Raw genomic sequence first — 24,147 nt, forward strand, 5'->3', positions numbered from 1 at the left:
GTTTAGTGAAGGCTAAGCTATTCAAGCAATGGAACAAAATGAAAGATCGATCAACCGATGACATGATCGAAGCAGAAAAGCGCAAACATGCGAAGGCCATCAAGATGTGCGAAAAAGAGCTTGGTCTCGAAGATGAAGAGGACGAGGAGCAGCAGGAAGAAGAGGAAGAGGAAGAGGAGTAGAATTTTTATTTATTATGTAATTTTTAAAATTTATTATGCAATTTTATTAATTATTATGTAATCGGTAACATTTTTAGTTGAATAAAATAATTTTCTTGCATTATTTTGAATGTCTACAAAAAATCGAGTGAAATAACTTAATCTAAAAAAGAAATAGTGATGTGGAGGAGAGAGAAGTGAGAGGTGACACTATAGCCTGTGCACTGGCACCGTGGGGTGAGAGTGGGGTGAGAGTGGGGTGAGAGTGAGGAAAAAAGCTGACGTGGCGGGTGAGAGTAGGGTGGTGCATTGGCACCAACCTAATGTTGTTAAGTATGCACAATTGAAATATAACAAAAATGGGAACATAAAGAAATGCATATATAAAGGAGTGATTGCAACTCCAAAGATTTTCCATGAAAATATTGTTTCTATTCGTGAACTCAACAAAAAAATGCCAAAAGATCTATATTTCTTTCAAAAATATAGATATTTTCAGGAAACTTTGAAAGAATACTCCGCCAGTGTTTGCATCGAGGCGACTAGACTGTAATGCTAATCGTTACACAATCCTAGGTTAACTTAACCTGTGTGTGACCCACATACATCATGGACCCACTAGATGAGCATCTCGGCCCACCAGAAAATATATCTCGTGCTAGATCTCGGGCTGATGCGCTCCTGAATGCCAACGAGAAATTTGCCAATGTTTGTCTGCCATGGCTTCGTTGGGGCTCTGTTGAGTCGAACTTGCGGTAGGTGATCCCCAAACGATGAATGTGGTGCCTCCTATTTGATGGTTACAAGTTAGTATAATTGAGATTTTTGATGTTAGCCATAAGGATCTTTCTACTTGCTGCAAGCTCGTGTCTTCTCTGCTATATGCACACACATGTGACATGTTGTGATAATCTGGGCATATGTCCAAGATGTTGTCTTCATGCTACAAATTTTAATTTTATGTTGTCGTGTTTGTTGGTTTTTCATATTTTATGTTGCGGTTGATTTTCTTAAATATTTTGTTGTGTTCAATGAGGCATGCTCTAAATTGTTGCAACAATTTTACACAATTTTCACAAAGCCCATAAAATGTCGCGAATGATGTTGCACAACCAACTTACGCTTACACTGATCACGGGCCATCATACGTGCTTGGTGCATCGTGGCAACAAAGTAGTTAACTCGCGCAATGCCGAAGAGAATCATATGGTTCGTCGGTCCAACTACAGATAGTCACAAGGGCATCTACGCTTCTTGTGAAACATCTAACACCAAATAAATGGTATATAACTATTGATGAACTCGTACTACTTTAGCTTAATAAGATGACCTTGATAGAAATTGATGCTATTACCGTAACTATATTGGGTCCCATAATTACCACGTTTGTGCATATACAATTTCCATATTTTAAACCAATTTAAAAGGTGAATAACAAATTTTTTTTAAGGTAACACTAAATTATTGACATACCAATCTTTGTTGAAAAGCAATTTTCTAGGACACACATGATTGAAAAATTGTCATATGCCACTGATCAATTTGTCCCAATGTTCACAAATTTTCATATTTATTAGTCAATTCCTTGCGGGGAGTATAAAATATGATACTCCGTATATATTTTTCTTGGAAATCATAGTCCAGTGTGTTGCACTTGCACGTAAGAATTCATTCGGAAATTCCTGGCTGGATAGATACGATCGCGCGCGTCGAGACAAAATTCGCCGGAAATCTATCGTTTACCATTTTGGCTCGGCAGCTCGCCGGAAATCGGAAAGCTCGATTATCGCAGCCACACATATTCTCCCTTCTTCTCCTGGGCGGCGTTCGTTCCCAAGAAGCAACAGCCACCGATCCGAAGTCTTCTTGTCCGCTTCCCGCCGCGCGTGAGGCCTCCACGCATCCGGCGCCGGATTCTTTCACGTCTCGCTTCCCACCACCACCATTCCATATCGAGCATCGTCCATGGTGGCCGCCGCCCCGGTGGCCCCCGGGAGCGGACGCGTCGGCCGGCCGCGGGCGCCACGGGTGGGGCTGGGCGCCGCAGGAGCCGCGGCGGCGGCGGGGGAGGGGCCGTCGTGCCTCTACGTGGGGCCCATCGAGACGGCCAGCCAGGAGCGGCTCGAGGCGCTCTACCGCCAGGTTCGCTTCCGCTCCTCTTCTTTGCTCCATTACAGACTTGCAGTTAAGAACCCGTTAATAATACCCAACACTTCACTTTGATTGATATTGGTCACCATGTTTTCGAGTGGTAACTGATTAAAAGCAGACATCTTTGATTCTGCTCCTGTTCTTGCTCCCATCCCATCAGATTATCCCACTGGCACTGGCCAGTTAATTAGTACTAGAAAGTTCCATTATAGTTAGGAACTTGTAAAGCTGGAACGTTTTCGGAAATTCAATTTGGCTCCCGGGTGCATATGCTCCCTCTATCAAAAAGTTATATTTCGAAATGTTAAAAAATTTTGACAAAAAATTCTACATGTACATCTCCACAATATACGTACGTTCGTCAAGTTTTGCGAGGAACCAATATGTTTTGTGGTCTGTGTAAAAAAGAGAAAATTTATCTCCTGAAAAGACTTATTTTCAGTATTGAATTTTGTCTTTTTTACACACGTCACACGACAAGTCGGATTTTTATGAAACAACTTTGTGAGCGTCTAGCACGTGAAGATGTATGTTCGAATTTTTCGTTTCAATTTTTTGAAATTTCAAAATGTATGTAACATACATTTCAAAATAAAGGGAGCATATGCTCCCATGTGCCAAAACACCATTCCCGTGTTCCTGTAACTAATACCCAACAATACAGTTTGATCCATAGTGTTCACCATGTTTCTACTGGTAACTGATCTGCAGTGCGGCCTGCTGTATATTTGAGCCAATTCATCACCATTTCTAATTGCATAATCCTATATCCTTCATGACAGGCCAGGGATTCATACTACAGTGGCGAGCCTCTGATCGTCGACGACATGTTCGACAAGGTCGAGGTAAAAAAGCACAAGCCTAATAAAACAAATTCCACATGCACACCAGCTGCTGCTGCTGCTCAATTTTCCTTCACCGAATCATGCGCGCGTGCGTCCTCTTAATTCTCAGCTGAAGCTCCGGGTCTACGGCTCCCCGTCGGTGGTAAAATACCCCCGCTGCAGCCTCAAGCGGCAGTCGGCGTACGCGGACGCTGAGGTAACCTTTCTCTGAAGATTAGCCCCCGGTCTCTATCGCACACTTTATATGTCCCATTTAGTTTGACTCACGGTTCATTGTTCTGATTGGCGTTTGGGTATAGGACAGGAGGACAACTCGTTGATTATGGCGCTGTCGAGCATCTGGATGCTGCTGCTCCTGTTTGGTACCTCCGCTTTGTTGCTCCCAACCTTCCACACTCTGAGCCGGGCGTTTGGGGACGCGTTCGGGACGAGGTTTCTCTTGTATGGTGCCAAGTCCCTTGACGGGATAACGAGGGCGAACGACATGGTTTTGTTCGGGTTGGGCTATCTTGTTGGCTATCCGATTGCATCTGCGTCAGGTAAGTTCGTAAGTAGTCGTCTTATTTTTGACCGTTACCCAGTTGTACCGTTTAATGTCAGTCTGTGAAACTGTGTTACCCACAAACCTTAAATCATCTCTTTGTGTTCAGTCGGTGCACTCCAAGGCTTGTTGACAAATAATGTGGTTGCACTAAAAGGCTCCTGCCCAAATTGTGGCGAGCAGGTCAGGTTCACTCCTATGTGTAGCCCAACATGGCTCCCTTTAATGTTAAATTGTTTCTAGGAGTACATCTTTTTGTTCATCTGAGTAATTAAATAGTGTTCATGCTAGGTCTTTGCATTTGTTAAGACGGATAAATCCGTTAAAGCACCCCACAAGGCAGAATGCCATGTCTGCGAGTGCCCATTGGAGTACCGTACTAAAATCGAGGTATGTGAAATACCTATACTTTTCATTTTCATACAGCTTTGCAGTAGCAGATAGTATAGTTTTTAAAAAGAAACTAATGGGACTCTGATCTAGGTTGGTAATTAACAATGCCTGATAGAAATATTCTTTTTATATAAATATGTTCTGGCTAAATCTGCATCAAAATCTCTCACTGTAACAAACTCTGCAATCCATTTTATCTACTCTCTTTTTTCCAAACGGGCTACCCCCCTTTCCATTGCTGCGGCATAACGGAAATACAAAGTATTTGTAACACACAAACCACGAACGCAGAAAAAGGGGACGGGAAAAAGGTCGCCCTCACACCATCAGGAAACCCGCTGACAGATACTCAATATCAAGTACCCATTTCAGGACAAAAATCTGATGACACTAATGCAAACTCTAACAAGAAGTTTTAGAAGAGACAACTTCAACAACAACAAGAGATGATAGTTTCCAGGACCATACATGCCCACTTACTACAAGGAACAACATCCAGAATCATGGAGCTTGAATCGCCAAGATGGTAGATGAGGCTGGGACTGGAGCTTGCATGGCATCATCTCTTCCACCGGATACCTTGACCATCTCAGCCGCCTTGTCAATCAATTGCTTCGCCCCCATCTTGATTTTCAGAGCATCACCATCATCATATAACCCTGCACAGTAATTCAAGAAAGAACAAACCGTGAATTGAAGATCAGGAGATCTGAGCACAAAACCATCAAAAGTTATCTTATTCCTGGTATTCAAAATGGCCCAAAAAATGGCAGACACTAATAGAGCAGAAAACTTCCTATCCCCTGGCATGTAAGCATACAGCCACTCCAGACATTGCCAACGATTGGAAGGACAGCTGTTAGCCCCAACAAAAGCACCAATAATCCCCCAAGTTACCTTAGCAACAGCACAGGAAAAGAATAAATTTAAATTATTTGCATCTTCATATTCATAACAAAAGATACAGATATGTGAACCAGTCCATTTTCTTTTCTTTAGATTATCTCTAGTTAAAATAGCATCATAGCAGAACTGCCACAAGAAGATTTTAATCTTCAAAGGTAACTTGGCTCTCCAAATCCATCTATAATTAGGACCAGCAAGGTTGTTTTCCAGGAACTTGTACATAGACACAGTTGAAAAACGTTTATTACCAGTCAACCTCCACCTCACCACATCAGGTTCCATGTTAATTGGCCTTTGAATAATGGCCAGCTTTATATCATTCCATTGCTTTATTTTGTAGCTTTTTATCTACTCTCTTGAAATAGAGTGATAGTTAAGCACCTCCTGGCTCTTTCATGTGCCACATTTGACACTCAAAATCAATACAGTATTGCATCACACGTACTTCAATGAAAATTTAAAATAAGTAAAGGAGCCTAACTTTCGATTTTGAAGTTTTCATTAAACCATGTTAAACGCACTTGAATGAAAACTTCAAAATAGTAAAAGAGAGTAAATTCAGATTTTAAAGTTTCAACTAATCTACCATTTTATAATGTGACATCGCTTTGCAGAGATCTCTGTCTGGACCTAGAAGGAGCTGGGTTTATGGCCGTGTTTACATGGCGAAGCAAGGACATCCTAGGAAACGGAGATGGATAAAGGACTAGAATCCATTGCTAGTTGTCAAAAAATAGATCCATATCTATCTTACTATTACTTGCGCCTGTAATCTTACCTCTCTGAAGTGCTTATTGTTCTCTCCATTGATCAAACCAAGCATTTCGTAAAGCAGCCGTCATTCTTTCCAGAGATATCCGGACTCTGCAAATGAACACTGGATCAAAATGATGAAACATTATTAATAATTAATTGTGTCATTTTCAAGTATTCGCTGAGCCGGGATGTGATTCTATTAATTGATTTGAAGTGCATGGAGAATGCTTAGCTAGCTTTATTTGCCTCTGAATAAGCATCGAACTATCATGCCAATTTCATAAACATTGTCCTTTACGTTTTCCATATTTGTTGTAGTTTATGGGGTCCTCGGGGACCTGTTGAGATCAGGATCCTTGAGGCTCCTATCGATTTCCGCGGGAAGATCCTCACTTGCACTACCGGCGTTGCACAGTGAATGGTGTAGCTATGTCTGGTGATGCTGTAGTCGTCGGTCCAAACAGCGCGTGCCACTTAGTGGTGTTTGTTGATGTTGAGGCTGTTTCTGGTGAATAGCTCAACAGTTACGATGTCGAGACCATCGTAACTTGGTTGATTCAGATGCAATTCCTTGGTTGAAATTAAGAGCAACAGTTGACATAAACGGCGTCTTGATGATACCAACTCCAAGTCATGGTAAGCTGCAGCTGCAAAAGTAGAGCGTTGAATCCAACTTAATTAGCAGACCTGGATAGATCCCAAGTACTAGTAGCTAGTTGTCAGGATCTAATCACCTAAAGGTGCAGATTTAGCAAGATGTGCACCTCAAGGAAGATGTGTGGTGTGGTGACACGGGAGACAACGGTCTTGCACTCAAGCAACAACCGAGAATTCGTTCAGGTTGATTCAAAGCTACCGGAGAAATCAACCATCTGCCTACACGTCAACGCCAAGGCAACTCATACGTGTAACATCATTTAATTGCATGACAAGGGTAAGAATCAGCACAAATATTCAGGAGGGGTGGAGGAATACTGACAGTATCACACTCCAGGCAAGAGGTCCGGCCAGATTCTTAAAGTCTGTCAGCGCGGCAAAAGCGATCCCAGTTTTCCTTGGCTTGCTTGCTTTGCATCCAAGATAGCAGCTTTCGTGTCCTCCCTCTCTCTCTCTCTCTCTCCCTCTCTAAGCCTCCCTATGATGTACATATATAAATATGATGCAATGCTTAGCTTAGGACATAAGCTTGTAAGCTCGACAGCATAAGGCTGCACCTGAAACAAAAGGGACCTCAGTTCTCCCACATTCGGCTGCGCACCATGGATGATGGGACGAGACAATTGAGGTATCACTTTGAAGGAGACCTTCAGAGCTCCGTTGTTTAGGATCACTACTTTCCAAAATCTTTTCATATCTTTCAGGTTTTTTTCAAACAACTAATGTGCTATTTTGCAGGGTCCGGTTCTCTGGCGTAGGACATGAAGACCAGGGCGGAGGCCAGACCAGAACGATGCCATCACAGCAGCAAGGCGCACTTTTCGGAAGAGGTAGAAACCATCACCATCGATCTGCACTTTTAATTGGTTTATTTATTATGCTGCGGATGTCACCGTGAAGAAATGAATGTGGAATTCATATTTTCAGATCAACTGAGCAAAGGTGAAGAGTATGATGCTGCGTACGCGGCAACGGTGGCAGCGGTGGCGTACGCCATTGCTGCAATGGAGGAGGAGAAGGTGCCATCTCAAGAGAGGAAACCTGTTCCAGAAAGAGTGGCATCTCGGAAGAAGCAGGTACCGGTCCATGTGCCAGCCGCCGCAGCCCCGCCTCTCGATCTGCCACCTCCCAGGAGAGGCGAGAGCATGAAGAGGCCAGTTGATGGGAGCAAGATCTCGAGATGGTTCAGCGGTAAAGAGCACCTCGTTGAAGATGGTGATGACGACCAACGAGGTATGTATGTGAAATCTTTTTTCCAAAAGAGTTTTTTATTATAAAAAGAGTTATGTAAAGTAAAAACATGTGTGGATTTTTCAGCGAATGTTTCGGTGCGGAGGCCGGTGAAGATGCCGGAGCAGAAGAAGCCGGAGGGTGTAGCTCCATCTGGCCAGAACGTGGTGGGGAAGGTGGTCGACTCCGTCCCCAGCCTGGAGAGAGATCCAAGGAAGAGGAGCAGGAAGTTCGAGCAGGAGCAAGCAAATCAGAGGCCGGCTGTACCCGAGGTTCTCAACCCGAGGGCCTCGTTTCCACGGGAGAGGAAAGAGAGCAGGAGATACGAGCAGGAGACGGCGAACCAGATGGCGCCGCCGGCAGGCAGGCCATCGGGACCGGCTTATTCGAGTGACGCGGAGAGGATGGCGGCTGCGTGGGAGAAGGAGAGGATGACGAGAATCAAGATGAAGTAAGTACAGTACATATTTGAAAACACCGATGCTCTTCTGAATTCTAATCACGGCTGGAACTGAATGCCATTCTGTGTACTGCCAATCTCCAGGTACAATGAGACGATGCAAACCATTGCCGAATGGGAGGATGAGAAGAAGGCCAAGGCCAGGCGCCAAAAGGAACCCAGAGAGGTTTTCCGCTGCTCGGAGCTCATCCCGGCTATGTTCTAGCTTGCCGTTGCATTCCTTCGGATCATGATTCTCAAGCTATTTTTTTCACTGCAGGGAGATTCGGAGAGTAAGCGAGCCAAGGCGCTGCAGGAGTACAACGAGGAGATGAAGAGGATCAACAAGGTGGCCACCGCGTCGAGGCTGACGGCGGAGGAGAAGAAGAGGACCGCCGAGGGCAAGGTCCGGCAGAAGGCGGCCAAGATCCGGTCGACGGGAAAGCTTCCTCGGTCGTGTGGCTGCTTCTGAAACCATGGATGCCTGAATATGTGTGCCATTAAGCAATGACACACAGGGAGTACATCTTAGAAAAATCAGAAAAACTACGGCACTATATTTATTACTACTGCAACCAATCAAAACTACATTAAGAATAATGACATCCAATAGAAAGAGCTTAACTGCTTCGTTTTATGTGTAGTTGTTAATTATAAATCTGTAATGTAGATTAATTCATGAAAAATTTTAGGTCCAAAATGTAGACTTTTCAGAACAGAGAGTACACGATAAGAGCATCTCCAACAATTGTAAACGGTGGCCGTGCCCAAAAAACCGCTTTGCGGCACGAGGCAAAACAATTCCTCTCTGCGATGCATCTTTGCAGCACACACTTGGGAGTGCCGAAAACTTGAAGTCGCACGCACAACCCAACCGCCATCCTGAAGCCACCTGCGTGCGACATGCTCCCTCCCTCCGCCACAATCGCAGGCCAAATTCTGGCCATACCGGGTGGATCTGCCACTCCCCCAACCTCCCAATTCATCTCATATCTGACCGCAGATGTCGGAGTAGTTCCGCCGCCTCCTACAGGCTACAGCCACCCGATCCGCTGCCGCTGCAAACCCTTTCCCCGCTGTTGTCCACGGGCAGATGTTCGTGGCTCCACAACCGCAAGTCACACCGGGATCGTCAAAGTCGCTTGCGCCACCGCTAGCAGCCAACGCAAAGCCAATAAGGAATCACCATGCTGAAGTGAATCTTTGGCAGAAGATCAGCATTATGCTACGAGGCAAACTTCCCGGCTCGAAAAAGGTCAGATAGAGACTCCGCTCGAAAAAGGTCAGATAGAGACTCCGCTCGGGTCGTTCCCCTCCAGGACGACTCGGGGCGGAACCCTACCCCCACCGCCTTCCCCTCCCCCCTCCTCGTCGTCCCCAGAGGCCGCCGCGTGGTCCCCTGGTGCGGCGGATGGAGGCTCGCCTCCGCAATGGGGGGATGGCCCCAATACTTGGAGGATGATGGCGGCGCGGCCCTCTCGCCGGGCGGGAGGTGATGGCGGCGGCGGCGTGGCCCCGGCTGGTGGCGCGGCCTCTCCTCACTTCCTCGCCGCAGCCTCGTCGGGCGGGCGGTGATGGGGGCGGCGCCGCGGCCCCGGAACCGGCGGCGCGGTCCTCTCCTTCCGTCCTCGCCTCGGCATCGCCGGGCAGACGGTGATGGGGACGGATCTCGTACTGCTCCTCCTCAAGGTCTGGGACCACGGCACCAAGGGCGGCGGCCCTGGATGGCGGGGACGACGTCGACCTGGTGGCATGTGGCGGGCGTCTGGTGTCGCTGACCGTGGCACCACGGTGGTGGTCTTCTCTCTCGCCGGAGGAGATCGGCTAGTTGTGTGGCTAGCCGTGGCGGATCTCGCGATCCGTCGCCTAGCTCCCGATGGCGAGGCGCAGCTACCGGTGAAAGCCGGCCCGAACTTCGGTCATGGCGGATGATGGCGGCGTGTTTCGTCGTTACCTTGTTGAAGGCATTGTCTCTGCAGTCTGCGTTCTTCGCCTGGGCTGCTACATGGGAAACCCTAGACCCGGGTCTCCCGGATCGGACGATGGTGGCACGCAAGGCTGTTCTCCCTGTTGGGGGCATCGTTTTTGGAGCAGACGACGGATGGCGGTGGTGCTGAGGTGGAGCAGTGTGTTTTTGCTGTGTCGGCGTCGTCGTGTCGCCGCGGCATGGTGCAGTGGTGTCTTGGGACGGATGCAGTGTGATGGACTCGCGCAGGATGGTGGAGTCATCTGGCGCCGTGGCGGCATCGATGGCAGACCTGGCATGGTCAATGCGATGATCTCTCTTGAATATGGAGTCGAGGAAGACGGCAGTAGCAACTTCTATGGCGTGTGCGTTGGCGTATGTTGAGAGTCTGCTTGACTGGATGTGCTTCTCATATGCTATTGGGCGACCTGGGAAGGCATTTGGTTTTTGGTTGATGTGATTTGGTGAATTGTCACCACCTTCATCCCTCTGTAGGTTTAGCGAGGCGGCTTCGAGTTTGATCTTTTGTATTGCTCTTGTAAGGTGTTGTGAATATTCTAATAAAAAAAGCCGTGTGCATCCCTTGGATGCAAAAGCTAGGGCGATATTTCCCCCATTTCGAAAAAATACGAGGCAAACTTCCCAATGTTGGTAGCGAGCAAGGCGTCACTGCCTCCTCCCTCCCCACCCGCCAACCACGCCACCGACTACTGCGGAGGAGGTTGCGCCGACAGCTGCAGCCAATGCGTTCGATGGAATAAGCAAAATTGTTTTTTTCCTTTTGTTTTTCTCGGTTTAATAGATGACTATAACTGATCAAGTATAAATTTCAGATTGAACTCTGTGAAATTTGGTTAATTTTAGTGTTGATGATGATCGGTTCATGTCAGCTATGAATGGTTCAACATTTTCACAAGATTATCACTCACAAGAATATGAGCAACTAATGAAAGATGAATAAGGAGAGGGTTTTGTTGATGGAAGGCGATATGTTGCAAACGTATCTATAATTTTTGATGCTCCATGCTTGTTCTACACCAATTTCTGTATGTTTTGTTTACATTTCGTGATACTTTTATGCATTTTCCGGAACTAACCTATTGACAAGATGCCACAGTGCCAGTTTCCTGTTTTCTGTTGTTTTTGTATTTCAGAAAAGTAGTACATGAAATATTCTCGTAATTGGACGAAACAAAAGCCAAAGTTTCTATTTTTCCGAAGCGAAGACGGAGTCCAAAGCAGAGACGGAGGGGGGGGGGGGGCAAGGCGACCAAACCACCCTAGGCGCGGGCTGGCCTTGACCCACGCCTAGGAATGGACTGGGGCCACCAGGCCTCCACCGACCTCACCTTTCCGCCTATATAAAGCTCCCGACGCAAATACCCTAAATATACAAGCCTCCGTCCATGAATAGTTCTGTAACTCCGCCGCCGTCACAAACAAGATCCGGGGGGGGGGGGGGGACAGAAGTCTCTGTTCCGGCACCCTGCCGGGATGGGGCATTGCCCCCGGAGCCATCTCCATCGACTCCACCGCCATCTCCATCACCGTTGCTGACTCCCATGATGAGGAGGGAGTAGTTTTCCCCCGGGGCTGAGGGCTCTACCGGTAGCTATGTGGCTTATCTCTCTCTCATGGTGTGATCTTTATGTGACCACGAGCTTTGTAATCTAGATGTCATTCTGCTATTCAAGTGGATTTTACTTATGTGATCTCCGGAGACTCCTTGTCCCACGTGTGTAAAGGTGGAGTGTGTGCACCGTGTGGGTCTCTTAGGCTATATTTCACAGAATACTTTTTCACTGATTTATGATTTGAGTTGGATGTCTCTATGAAATTGTGGTGTGTTAGTACCGCCTATAAATGCTCAAAGTGCAGCGCGGGGTGTTCATTAGTACTTGGGAATATATCTTTAAGATTTGCTTTTGCAGCCCTACACGATGAATGAGTGTTCATTATCTAGCCAGAGAGTAGTTCAGAGTAGCATAGTGAAGTGCTTATATTTTATTCCTTTATGATATAATTGTTGAGAGTGACCACTAGTGAAAGTATGATCCCTAGGTCTTGTTTCCAAGCATCGAATCATCGTTTATTTACTGTTTTACTTCATATTTACTTGCTGCCATATTTATTTCAGATTGTTATTACCACTCATATTCATCATATCACTTGCATTTTACTATCTCTTCGCCGAACTAGTGCTCCTATACATCTGACAAGTGTATTGGGTGTGTTGGGGACACAAGAGACTTCTTGTATCGTAATTGCAGGGTTTCTTGAGAGGGATATCTTTGACCTCTACCTCCCTGAGTTCGATAAACCTTGGGTGATCCACTTAAGGGAAACTTGATGCTGTTCTACAAACCTCTGCACTTGGAGGCCCAACACTGTCTATAAGAATAGAAGCGTGCGTAGACATGAAGCTCTTTTCTGACGCAGTTGCCGGGGAACTGGAGAAAAGTTACACCACAGAGAATTGCCTCCTGATACGTCTCAAACGTATCTATAATTTCTTATGTTCCATGCTACTTTTATGAACTCACATGTTTTATACACACTTTATGTCATTATTATGCATTTTCCGGCACTAACCTATTGACGAGATGCCGAAGAGCCAGTTGCTGTTTTCTGCTGTTTTTGGTTTTAGAAATCCTACAAAGGAAATATTCTCGGAATTGGACGAAATCAACGCCCAGGGTCTTATTTTTCCACGAAGCTTCCAGAAGACCGAAAGGGTTACGAAGTGGGGCGACGAGGCGCCGCCACCATAGGGCCGCGCGGCCAGAGGGGGGGCCCGCGCCGCCCTATGGTGTGGGCCCCTCGCGCCACCTCCAACCCTACCCTTCCGCCTACTTAAACCTTACTGTGACGCCGCCGCCGCCAATCCCATCTCGGGGGATTCAGGAGATCGCCTCCGGCACCCTGCCGGAGAGGGGAATCATCTCCCGGAGGACTCTTCATCACCATGATCGCCTCCGGATTGATGTGTGAGTAGTTCATCCTTGGACTATGGGTCCATAGCAGTAGCTAGATGGTTGTCTTCTCCTCATTGTGCTATCATATTAGATCTTGTGAGCTGCCTATCATGATCAAGATTGTCTATTTGTAATACTACATGTTGTGTTTGTTGGGATCCGATGAATATTGAATACTATGTCAAGTTGATTATCAATCTATCATATATGTGTTGTTTATGTTCTTGCACGCTCTCCATTGCTAGTAGAGGCTCTGGCCAAGTTGATACTTGTAACTCCAAGAGGGAGTATTTATGCTCGATAGTGGGTTCATGCCTCCATTGAATCTGGGACAAGGATGTAAAAGTTCTAAGGTTGTGGATGTGCTGTTGCCACTAGGGATAAAACATCGATGCTTTGTCTAAGGATATTTGTGTTGATTACATTACGCACCATACTTAATGCAATTGTCTGTCGTTTGCAACTTAATACTGGAGGGGGTGCGGATGCTAACCCGAAGGTGGACTATTTAGGCATAGATGCATGCTGGATAGCAGTCTATGTACTTTGTCGTAATGCCCTGATTAAATCTCATAGTAATTATCATGATATATGTATGTGCATCTCTATTTGTCAATTGCCCAACTGTAATTTGTTCACCCAACATGCTAGTTATCTTATCGGAGAGACACCACTAGTGAACTGTGGACCCCGGTCTATTCTTTTACATCTGAAATACAATCTACTGCAATACTTGTTCTCTACTGTTCTTCGCAAACAATCATCATCTTCCACACTATACGTTTAATCCTTTGTTTTCAGCAAGCCGGTGAGATTGACAACCTCACTGTTACGTTGGGGCAAAGTACTTTGATTGTGTTGTGCAGGTTCCACGTTGGCGCCGGAATCCCTGGTGTTGCGCTGCACTACACTCCTTCACCAACAACCTTCACGTGTTTCTTACTGAGGGAAAACTTGCTACTGTACGCATCACACCTTCCTCTTGGGGTTCCCAACGGACGTGTGTCAACTGCACGCATCAAGCTCTTTTTCTGGCGCCGTTGCCGGGGACCTGAAGAAAAGCTACACCACAGAGAATTGCCTCCCACGGCAACAACTCTTTTTCTGGCGCCGTTGCCGGGGAGATCAAGACACGCTGCGAGGGGAGTCTCTCACATCCAATCTCTTTACTTTGTTATTGTCTTGCTTTACTTTATTTTATTTACTGCTTTGTTTGTTCTCTATTTCAAAAACACAAAAAAATTAGTTGCTTTACTTATTGTCTTGTTTGCTATCTCCATATCAAAAACACAAAAAAATTAGTTACTTGCATTTACTTTGTTTAGTTTGCTTTATTTACTACTGTTAAAATGAATACTCCTGAAAACACTAAGTTGTGTGACTTCACTAGCACCAATAATAATGATTTCCTATGCACACCTATTGCTCCACCTGCTACTACAATAGAATTTTTTGAAATTAAACCTGCTTTACTGAATCTTGTTATGAGAGAGCAATTTTCTGGTGTTAGTTCTGGTGATGCTGCTGCCCATCTTAATAATTTTGTTGAACTTTGTGAAATGCAAAAGTATAAGGATGTAGATGGTGATATTATAAAACTGAAATTGTTTCCTTTCTCATTAAGAGGAAGGGCTAAAGATTGGTTGCTATCTTTGCCTAAGAATAGTATTGATTCATGGACTAAATGTAAAGATGCTTTCATTGGTAGATATTATCCTCCTGCTAAAATTATATCTTTGAGAAGTAGCATAATGAATTTTAAGCAATTGGATAATGAACATGTTGCCCAAGCATGGGAAAGAATGAAATCTTTGGTAAAGAATTGCCCAACCCATGGACTAACTACTTGGATGATCATCCAAACCTTTTATGCAGGACTGAATTTTTCTTCGCGGAAATTATTGGATTCAGCTGCTGGAGGTACTTTTATGTCCATCACCTTAGGGGCGGCTACAAAGCTTCTTGATGATATGATGATAAATTACTCTGAATGGCACACGGAAAGGACTCCACAAGGTAAGAAGGTAAATTCTGTTGAAGAAACCTCCTCCTTGAGTGATAAGATTGATGTGATTATGTCTATGCTTGTGAATGGTAGATCTAATGTTGATACTAATAATGTTCCTTTAGCTTCATTGGTTGCTCAAGAAGAGAATGTTGATGTGAATTTCATTAAAAGTAATAATTTCAACAACAATGCCTATAGGAATAATTCTGGTAACAACTATAGGCCATATCCTTCTAATAATGGTAATGGTTATGGTAATTCTTATGGTAATTCTTACAACAATAATAGGAGTGTACCCTCTGGTCTTGAAGCCATGCTTAAAGAATTTATTAGTACACAAACTGCTTTTAATAAATCTGTTGAAGAAAAGCTTGGAAAAATTGATATTCTTGCTTCTAAGGTTGATAGTCTTGCTGCTGATGTTGATCTTTTAAAATTGAAAGTTATGCCTAATGAAGATAAAGATACTAAGTTATTTGCTACAGCAAACGCCATCCAAGTTCGAATTAATGAAAATATTAGATTGATGGCTGAATTGCATGCTAGGTGGGAAAGAGAAGAAAATGAAAAACTTGCTAAAGAGAATAATGTAGCTAAAATTTGGACTATTACCACCACTAGTAATGTTGATGCCTCACATGTTGCTAAACCTCCTACTATTAATGGTAAAATAATTGGTGTTGGCAATGTTTCTACTCCTAGTACAAAGCGTACAAAACTGCCTGAAACTGCTAAAACTGCTGAAACTGTTTGTGATAAAACTGCTAAAATTTTTCAAAATATTGGGGACAATGATCCCATTGCTGTAGATCATAATGATTTAGATTTTGATGATTGTCATATCTCTGAAGTTATAAAGTTCTTACAAAAACTTGCTAGAAGTCCTAATGCTAGTGCTATAAATTTAGCCTTTACAAAACATATTACAAATGCTCTCATAAAAGCTAGAGAAGATAAATTAAAACTTGAAGCTTCTATTCCTAGGAAGTTGGAAGATGGTTGGGAGCCCACCATTAAGATGGAAGTCAATGATTTTGATTGTAATGCTTTATGTGATCTTGGTGCAAGTATTTCTGTTATGCCTAAGAAACTCTATGATATGCTTGACTTGCCACCATTGAAAAATTGTTATTTGGACGTTAATCTTGCTGATCATTCTATAAAGAAACCTTTGGGGAGGATTAATAATCTTCGCATTACGGTTAACAATAAACTTGTTCTCGTTGATTTTGTTGTCTTGGATATTGAATGCAATGCATCTTGTCCCATAATTTTGGGAAGACCTTTTCTTCGAACTGTTGGTGCTATTATCGATATGAAGGAAGGGAATATTAAGTATAAATTTCCTCTCAAGAAAGGTATGGAACACTTCCCTTGAAAGAGAATGAAGTTGCCTTTTGATTCTATTATTAGAACAAATTATGATGTTGATGCTTCATCTCTTGATAATACTTGATTCACACTTTTTACGCCTAGCTGAAAGGCGTTAAAGAAAAGCGCTTATGGAAGACAACCCATCATTTTACTACAGCACTTTTGTTTTATATTTGAGTCTTGAAAGTTGTTACTACTGTAGCAACCTCTCCTTATCTTTATTTTATTGCATTGTTGTGCCAAGTAAAGTCTTTGATAGTAGAGTTGATACTAGATTTGGATAGGCAGTTGTAACTTTGTACATATTTCTCTATATATATAAAAATTACACCGTAGGGGATTCCCCTACGGTAAAGGTGTCAAAAAAAAAAAACTAGATTTGGATTACTGCACAGAAAAAGATTTCTTACTGTCACGAAATTGAGCAGCCCCGTCTGTACGTAACTCAGAAAATTCTTCCAATTTACGTGCGTGATCCTCCGATATGTACGCAACTTTCATTCAATTTGAGATTTTTCATCTGAGCAAGTTAAGTGCCCCAGAAAAATTCGTCTTTACGGACTGTTCTGTTTTGACAGATTCTGCCTTTTATTTCGCATTGCCTGTTTTGCTATGTTGAATGGATTTCTTTGTTCCATTAACTTCCAGTATCTTTGTGCAATGTCCAGAAGTGTTAAGAATGATTATGTCACCTCTGAATATGTGAATTTTTGATTATGCACTAACCCTCTAATGAGTTTGTTTTGAGTTTGGTGTGGAGGAAGTTTTCAAGGATCAAGAGAGGAGGATGATACAATATGATCAAGAAGAGTGAAAAGTCTAAGCTTGGGGATGCCCCCGTGGTTCATCCCTGCATATTTTAAGAAGACTCAAGCGTCTAAGCTTGGGGATGCCCAAGGCATTCCCTTCTTCATCGATAACTTATCAGGTCACCTCTAGTGAAACTATATTTTTATTCAGTCACATCTTATGCACTTTACTTGGAGCGTCTGTTTGCTTTTGTTTTCGTTTTTGTTTGAATAAAATCGGATCCTAGCATTCTTTGTATGGGAGAGAGACACGCTCCGCTGTTGCATATGAACACATGTGTTCTTAGTGCTACTTTTAATGTTCATGGCGAAGGTTGAAACTGCTTCGTTCATTGTTATATGGTTGGAAAGGGAAAATGCTTCATGTGGTAATTGGTATATTGTCTTGAATAATTTGATACTTGGCAATTGTTGTGCTCATATAGATCATGTTTAAGCTCTTGCATCATGTACTTTGCACCTATTAATGAAGAACTACATAGAGCTTGTTGAAATTTGGTTTGCATGATTGGTCTCTCTAAGGTCTAGATATTTTCTGGTTAAGGTGTTTGAACAACAAGGAAAACAGTGTAGAGTCTTATAATGCTTGCAATATGTTCTTATGTAAGTTTTGTTGTACCGGTTTATACTTGAGTTTGCTTCAAACAACCTTGCTAGCCAAAGCCTTGTACTGAGAGGAAATACTTCTCGTGCATCCAAATCCTTGAGCCAAAAACTATGCCATTTGTGTCCACCATACCTACCTACTACATGGTATTTCTCTGCCATTCCAAAGTACATTACTTGAGTGCTACCTTTAAAATTCTATTCTTTGTCTTTGCAATACATAGCTCATGGGAAAATAGCCTTAAAAACTATTGTGGTATTGAATATGTTGCTATATGTCTTATTTCTTATAAGTTGCTTGTTGAGCGGTAACCATGTTTCTGGGGACGCCATCAACTATTACACCTTTGTTGAATATCATGTGAGTTGCTATGCATGTTCGTCTTGTCTGAAGTAAGGGAGATTTTCATGATCAAATGGTTTGAGTATGCATATTGTTAGAGAAGAACATTGGGCCGCTAACTAAAGCCATGAATCATGGTGGAAGTTTCAGTTTGGACACAAATCCTCAATCTCTTATGAGAATATTATCTGTTGTTGAATGCTTAAGCATTAAAAGAGGAGTCCATTATCTGTTTTCTATGTTGTCCCGGTATGGGTGTCTAAGTTGAGAATAATCAAAAGCGAGAAATCCAATGCGAACTTTCTCCTTAGACCCTTGTACAGGCGACATAGAGGTACCCCTTTGTGACACTTGGTTGAAACATATGTCATGCAATGATAATCCATGTTAATCCAAGCTAATTAGGACAAGATGCGGGCACTATTGGTATTCTATGCATGAGACTTGCAACTTATAAGATGTATTATGCATAACACATATGATTTATTACTACCGTTGACAAAATTGTTTCTATGTTTTCAAAATAAAAGCTCTAGCACAAAAATAGTAATCCATGCTTCCCTCTGCGAAGGGCCATTCTTTTACTTTATGTTGAGTCATTTTACCTATTTTCTCTATCTTAGAAGCAAACACTTGTGTCAACTGTGTTCATTGATTCTTACATGTTTACTTATTGCACTTGTTATATTTCTTTATGTTGACAACTATCCATGAGATATACATGTTACAAGTTGAAAGCAATTGCTGAAACTTAATCATCCTTTGTGTTGCTTCAAAGCTTTTTACTAAGAATTTATTGCTTTATGAGTTAACTCTTATGCAAGACTTATTGATGCTTGTCTTGAAATTACTATTCATGAAAAGTCTTTGTTATATGATTCAGTTGTTTAATCATTGTCTTTACCATTGCTTCGAATCACTTCATTCACTTCATATGCTTTACAATAGTATTGATCAAGATTATGATAGCATGTCACTTCAGAAATTATCATTGTTATCGTTTACCTACTCGAGGGCGAGTAGGAACTAAGCTTGGGGATGCTTGATACGTCTCAAACGTATCTATAATTTCTTATGTTCCATGCTACTTTTATAATGATACTCACCTGTTTTATACACACTTTATGTCATTATTATGCATTTTCCGGCACTAACCTATTGACGAGATGCCGAAGAGCCAGTTGCTGTTTTCTGCTGTTTTTGGTTTCAGAAATCCTACAAAGGAAATATTCTCGGAATTGGACGAAATCAACGCCCAGGGTCTTATTTTTCCACGAAGCTTCCAGAAGACCGAAAGGGTTACGAAGTGGGGCGACGAGGCGCCGCCACCATAGGGCCGCGCGGCCAGAGGGGGGGCCGTGCCGCCCTATGGTGTGGGCCCCTCGCGCCGCCTCCAACCCTACCCTTCCGCCTACTTAAAGCCTTCGTCGCGAAAGTCCATGTACCGAGAGCCACGATACGGAAAACCTTACTGTGACGCCGCCGCCGCCAATCCCATCTCGGGGGATTTAGGAGATCGCCTCCGGCACCCTGCCGGAGAGGGGAATCATCTCCCGGAGGACTCTTCATCACCATGATCGCCTCCGGATTGATGTGTGAGTAGTTCATCCTTGGACTATGGGTCCATAGCAGTAGCTAGATGGTTGTCTTCTCCTCATTGTGCTATCATGTTAGATCTTGTGAGCTGCCTATCATGATCAAGATCGTCTATTTGTAATACTACATGTTGTGTTTGTTGGGATCCGATGAATATTGAATACTATGTCAAGTTGATTATCAATCTATCATATATGTGTTGTTTATGTTCTTGCATGCTCTCCGTTGCTAGTAGAGGCTCTGTCCAAGTTGATACTTGTAACTCCAAGATGGAGTATTTATGCTCGATAGTGGGTTCATGCCTCCATTGAATCTGGGACAGTGACATAAAGTTCTAAGGTTGTGGATGTGTTGTTGCCACTAGGGATAAAACATCGATGCTTTGTCTAAGGATATTTGTGTTGATTACATTACGCACCATACTTAATGCAATTGTCTGTTGGTTGCAACTTAATACTGGAGGGGGTGCGGATGCTAACCCAAAGGTGGATGATACGTCTCAAACGTATCTATAATTTCTTATGTTCCATGCTAGTTTTATGACAATACCTACATGTTTTGTTCATGCTTTATGATGTTTTTATGCGTTTTCCGGAACTAACCTATTAACGAGATGCCAAAGTGCCAGTTCCTATTTTCTGCTGTTTTTGGTTTCAGAAATCCTAGTAAGGAAATATTCTCGGAATTGGACGAAATCAACGCCCAGTATCTTATTTTTCCACGAAGCTTCCAGAACACCGGAGAGAGACCAGAGGGGAGCCAGGGGGCCCCACACGCCAGGGCGGCGCGGCCAAGGGCTGGGGCGCGCCCCCCTATTGTGTGGTCCCACCAGGGCCCCTCCGAGGCTGCCCTTCCGCCTACTTAAGGACTCTGTCGCGAAAACCCTAGACGGAAAAGCCACGATACGAGAAAAGTTCCAGAGCCGCCGCCATCGCGAAGCCAAGATCTGGGGGACAGGAGTCTCTGTTCCGGCACGCCGCCGGGACAGGGAAGTGCCCCCGGAAGGCATCTCCATCGACACCACCGCCATCTTCATCACCGCTGCTGTCTCCCATGAGGAGGGAGTAGTTCTCCATCGAGGCTAAGGGCTCTACCGGTAGCTATGTGGTTAATCTCTCTCTGTACCTCAATACAATGATCTCATGAATTGCCTTGCATGATTGAGATCCATATGATGAGCTTTGTATCACTATTAGTCTATGTGCTACTCTTGTGATGTTATTAAAGTAGTCTATTCCTCCTTCACGGTGTAATGGTGACAGTGTGTGCATCGTGTAGTTCTTGGCGTAGGTTATGATCATAATCTCTTGTAGGTTATGGAGTTAATTATTACTATGATAGTATTGATGTGATTTATTCCCCCTTCATAGTGTAAAGGTGACAGTGTGTATGCTATGTTAGTACTCGGTTTAAATTGCAAAGATCTATTATGCTCTAAGGTTACTTAAATATGAATGCCGAATGTTGTGGCGCTTGTTAACTCCGGCATTGAGGTGCTCCTGTAGCCCTACACAATGAATGGTGTTTGTTATCAAACAAGAGTATATGTAGCACAAAGGAAGAGAACTTATTTATTTATGTGATCAATGTTGAGAGTGTCCACTAGTGAAAGTAGGATCCCTAGGCCTTGTTTCCAATACTGCAAACACCGCTTATTTACTGTTCTGTTGCATCTTTACTCGCTGCCATATTTTATTCAGATTGCTATTACCACTCATATACATCCATATTACTTGTATTTCACTATCTCTTCGCCGAACTAGTGCACCTATACATCTGACAAGTGTATTAGGTGTGTTGGGGACACAAGAGACTTCTTGTATCGTGATTGCAGGGTTGCTTGAGAGGGATATCTTTGACCTCTTCCTCCCTGAGTTCGATAAACCTTGGGTGATCCACTTAAGGGAAAACTTGCTGCTGTTCTACAAACCTCTGCTCTTGGAGGCCCAACACTGTCTATAGGAAAAGAAGCGTGAGTAGACATCAAGCACTTTTTTGGCGCCGTTGCCGGGGAGGTAAGGTAAAAGGTATTCACATCCTCCGACTACTAAGCTATTTTATAGCACTGTTGCCGGTGTGTGAGTGCTCGAAGCTATTTCCTTTAGATCCTGCAATTGCATCTTTTTGTCTCTTGTTTTACACTAGTAAGGCTTAATGGAAGACAACAACAAAATGAGAGATCTTTATGAACTTTATCTTGAATTAGGACATGATGTGTTTGAAGAGAAAATTAAAAAACCCATGGAACTTATGCATGCTAATGGGAATGTTATTAGTATGAATGCTTTGAACACCATTGTTGCTAATGCTATGGAAGAATTTAAGCTTGTGGAGGTCGGTTTTGATGAAAATGATCTCTTTAGTCCTCCGGGTATTGAGGAGAAAGTTTATGTTGATTATGATATGCCTCCTATTTATGATGATTATAATGATAGTGGTCTTTTGGTGCCGCCTACTATGGAGAGTAAATTTTATTATGATTATACTATGCCTCCTACACTTGATGAGAATAATAATGATAGCTACTTTGTTGAATTTGCTCCCACTACAACTAATAAAATTGATTATGCTTATGTGGAGAGTAATGATACTTTTATGCATGTGAATAAGAATGCTTTATGTGATACTTATATTGTTGAGTTTGTTCATGATGCCTCTGAAAGTTATTATGAGAGAGGAAAATATGGTTGTAGAAATTTTCATGTTACTAAAACACCTCTCTATATGCTGAAATTTTTGAAGTTACAATTGTTTTATCTTTCTATGCTTGTTGCATTATGCTTCATGAATTTGTTTATTTACAAGATTCCTATGCATAGGAAGCATGTTAGGCTTAAATTTGTTTTGAATTTGCTTTTTGATGCTCTCTTTTGCTTCAACTACTATTTCTTGGGAGTGCATCATTAAAATTACTGAGCCCATCTTAATGGCTATAAAGAAAGCACTTCTTGGGAGATAACCCATGTGTTTATTTTACTACAGCACTTTTGTTTTATATTTGAGTCTTGGAAGTTGTTAATACTGTAGCAACCTCTCCTTATCTTTATTTTATTGCATTGTTGTGCCAAGTAAAGTCTTTGATAGCAAGGTTGATACTAGATTTGGATTACTGCGCAGAAACAGATTTCTGTCTGTCACGAATTTGGGCAGGGTTCTCTGTAGGTAACTCAGAAAAATATGCCAATTTACATGCGTGATCCTCAGATATGTACGCAACTTTCATTCAATTTGAGCATTTTCATCTGAGCAAGTTAAGTGCCCCTGGAAAATTCGTCTTTACGGACTGTTCTGTTTTGACAGATTCTGCCTTTTATTTCGCATTGCCTGTTTTGCTATGTTTGATGGATTTCTTTGTTCCATTAACTTTCAGTAGCTTTGTGCAATGTCCAGAAGTGTTAAGAATGATTATGTCACCTCTGAATATATGAATTTTCAATTATGCACTAACCCTCTAATGAGTTTATTTTGAGTTTGGTGTGGAGGAAGTTTTCAAGGGTCAAGAGAGGAGGATGATACAATATGATCAAGAAGAGTGAAAAGTCTAAGCTTGGGGATGCTCCTGTGGTTCATCCCTGCATATTTTAAGAAGACTCAAGCATCTAAGCTTGGGGATGCCCAAGGCATCCCCTTCTTCATCGACAACTTATCAGGTCACCTCTAGTGAAACTATATTTTTATTCAGTCACATCTTATGTGCTTTACTTGGAGCGTCTGTTTGTTTGTTTTTGTTTTTGTTTGAATAAAATCGGATCCTAGCATTCTTTGTGTGGGAGAGAGACACGCTCCGCTGTTGCATATGAACACATGTGTTCTTAGCTTTATTCTTAATGTTCATTGCGAAGGTTGAACTACCTCGTTCATTCATATATGGTTGGAAACGGAAAATGCCGCATGTGGTAAATGGTATAATGTCTTGAATAATTAGATACTTGGCAATTGTTGTGCTCATATAGATCATGTTTAAGCTCTTGCATCATGTACCTTGCACCTATTAATGAAGAACTACATAGAGCTTGTTAAAATTTGGTTTGCATGATTGGTCTCTCTAAGTCTAGATATTTTCTGGTTAAGGTGTTTGAACAACAAGGAAGACGATGCAAAGTCTTATAATGCTTACAATACATTCATATGTGAGTCTTGCTGCACCGTTTTATACTTGAGTTTGCTTCAAACAACCTTGCTAGCCTAGCCTTGTATTGAGAAGAATTCTTCTCGTGCATCCAAATCCTTGAGCCAAAAACTATGCCATTTGTGTCCACCATACCTACCTACTACATGGTATTTCTCCGCCATTCCAAAGTAAATTGCTTGAGTGCTATCTTTAAACAATTCAAAAGTTATTACCTCTTATTTGTGTCAATGTTTTATAGCTCATGAGGAAGTATGTGGTG

General features: G+C 42.9%; 2 protein-coding genes across 2 annotated transcripts; both read left to right on the forward strand.

The window, feature by feature from the left end:
- The first annotated feature begins 1,957 nt into the window (after positions 1–1,957).
- Positions 1,958–5,927, forward strand: LOC127342696 (uncharacterized). Its single transcript, XM_051368695.2, is given in 8 exon segments — positions 1,958–2,303; positions 3,095–3,157; positions 3,267–3,353; positions 3,462–3,696; positions 3,808–3,881; positions 3,990–4,088; positions 5,612–5,680; positions 5,683–5,927. Coding segments are annotated over 8 exon segments (891 nt in total). The 5' UTR covers positions 1,958–2,126; the 3' UTR covers positions 5,770–5,927.
- Positions 5,928–6,052: 125 nt separating this feature from the next.
- Positions 6,053–8,716, forward strand: LOC127342690 (uncharacterized). The gene is made up of 6 exons (XM_071826020.1): positions 6,053–7,038; positions 7,149–7,240; positions 7,338–7,643; positions 7,728–8,091; positions 8,185–8,266; positions 8,360–8,716. The coding sequence occupies exons 1-6, from the start codon at positions 7,013–7,015 to the stop codon at positions 8,549–8,551; spliced, it is 1,062 nt and encodes a 353-aa protein (XP_071682121.1). The 5' UTR covers positions 6,053–7,012; the 3' UTR covers positions 8,552–8,716.
- The last annotated feature ends 15,431 nt before the right edge of the window (positions 8,717–24,147 follow it).

The sequence above is a fragment of the Lolium perenne genome, chromosome 1 (assembly GCF_019359855.2).
Source record: "Lolium perenne isolate Kyuss_39 chromosome 1, Kyuss_2.0, whole genome shotgun sequence".
In the NCBI taxonomy this organism is placed as follows: domain Eukaryota; kingdom Viridiplantae; phylum Streptophyta; class Magnoliopsida; order Poales; family Poaceae; genus Lolium; species Lolium perenne.

What these genes read in the sequence shown, in the direction of transcription:
- LOC127342690 (XM_071826020.1), top strand. Translation starts at nt 7,013, where the DNA reads ATGGATGATGGGACGAGACAATTGAG. An exon ending in GATGGGACGAGACAATTGAG is followed by an intron (nt 7,039 to 7,148) that starts GTATCACTTTGA and finishes GCTATTTTGCAG; the next exon opens with GGTCCGGTTCTCTGGCGTAG. An exon ending in GCCAAAAGGAACCCAGAGAG is followed by an intron (nt 8,267 to 8,359) that starts GTTTTCCGCTGC and finishes TTTTCACTGCAG; the next exon opens with GGAGATTCGGAGAGTAAGCG.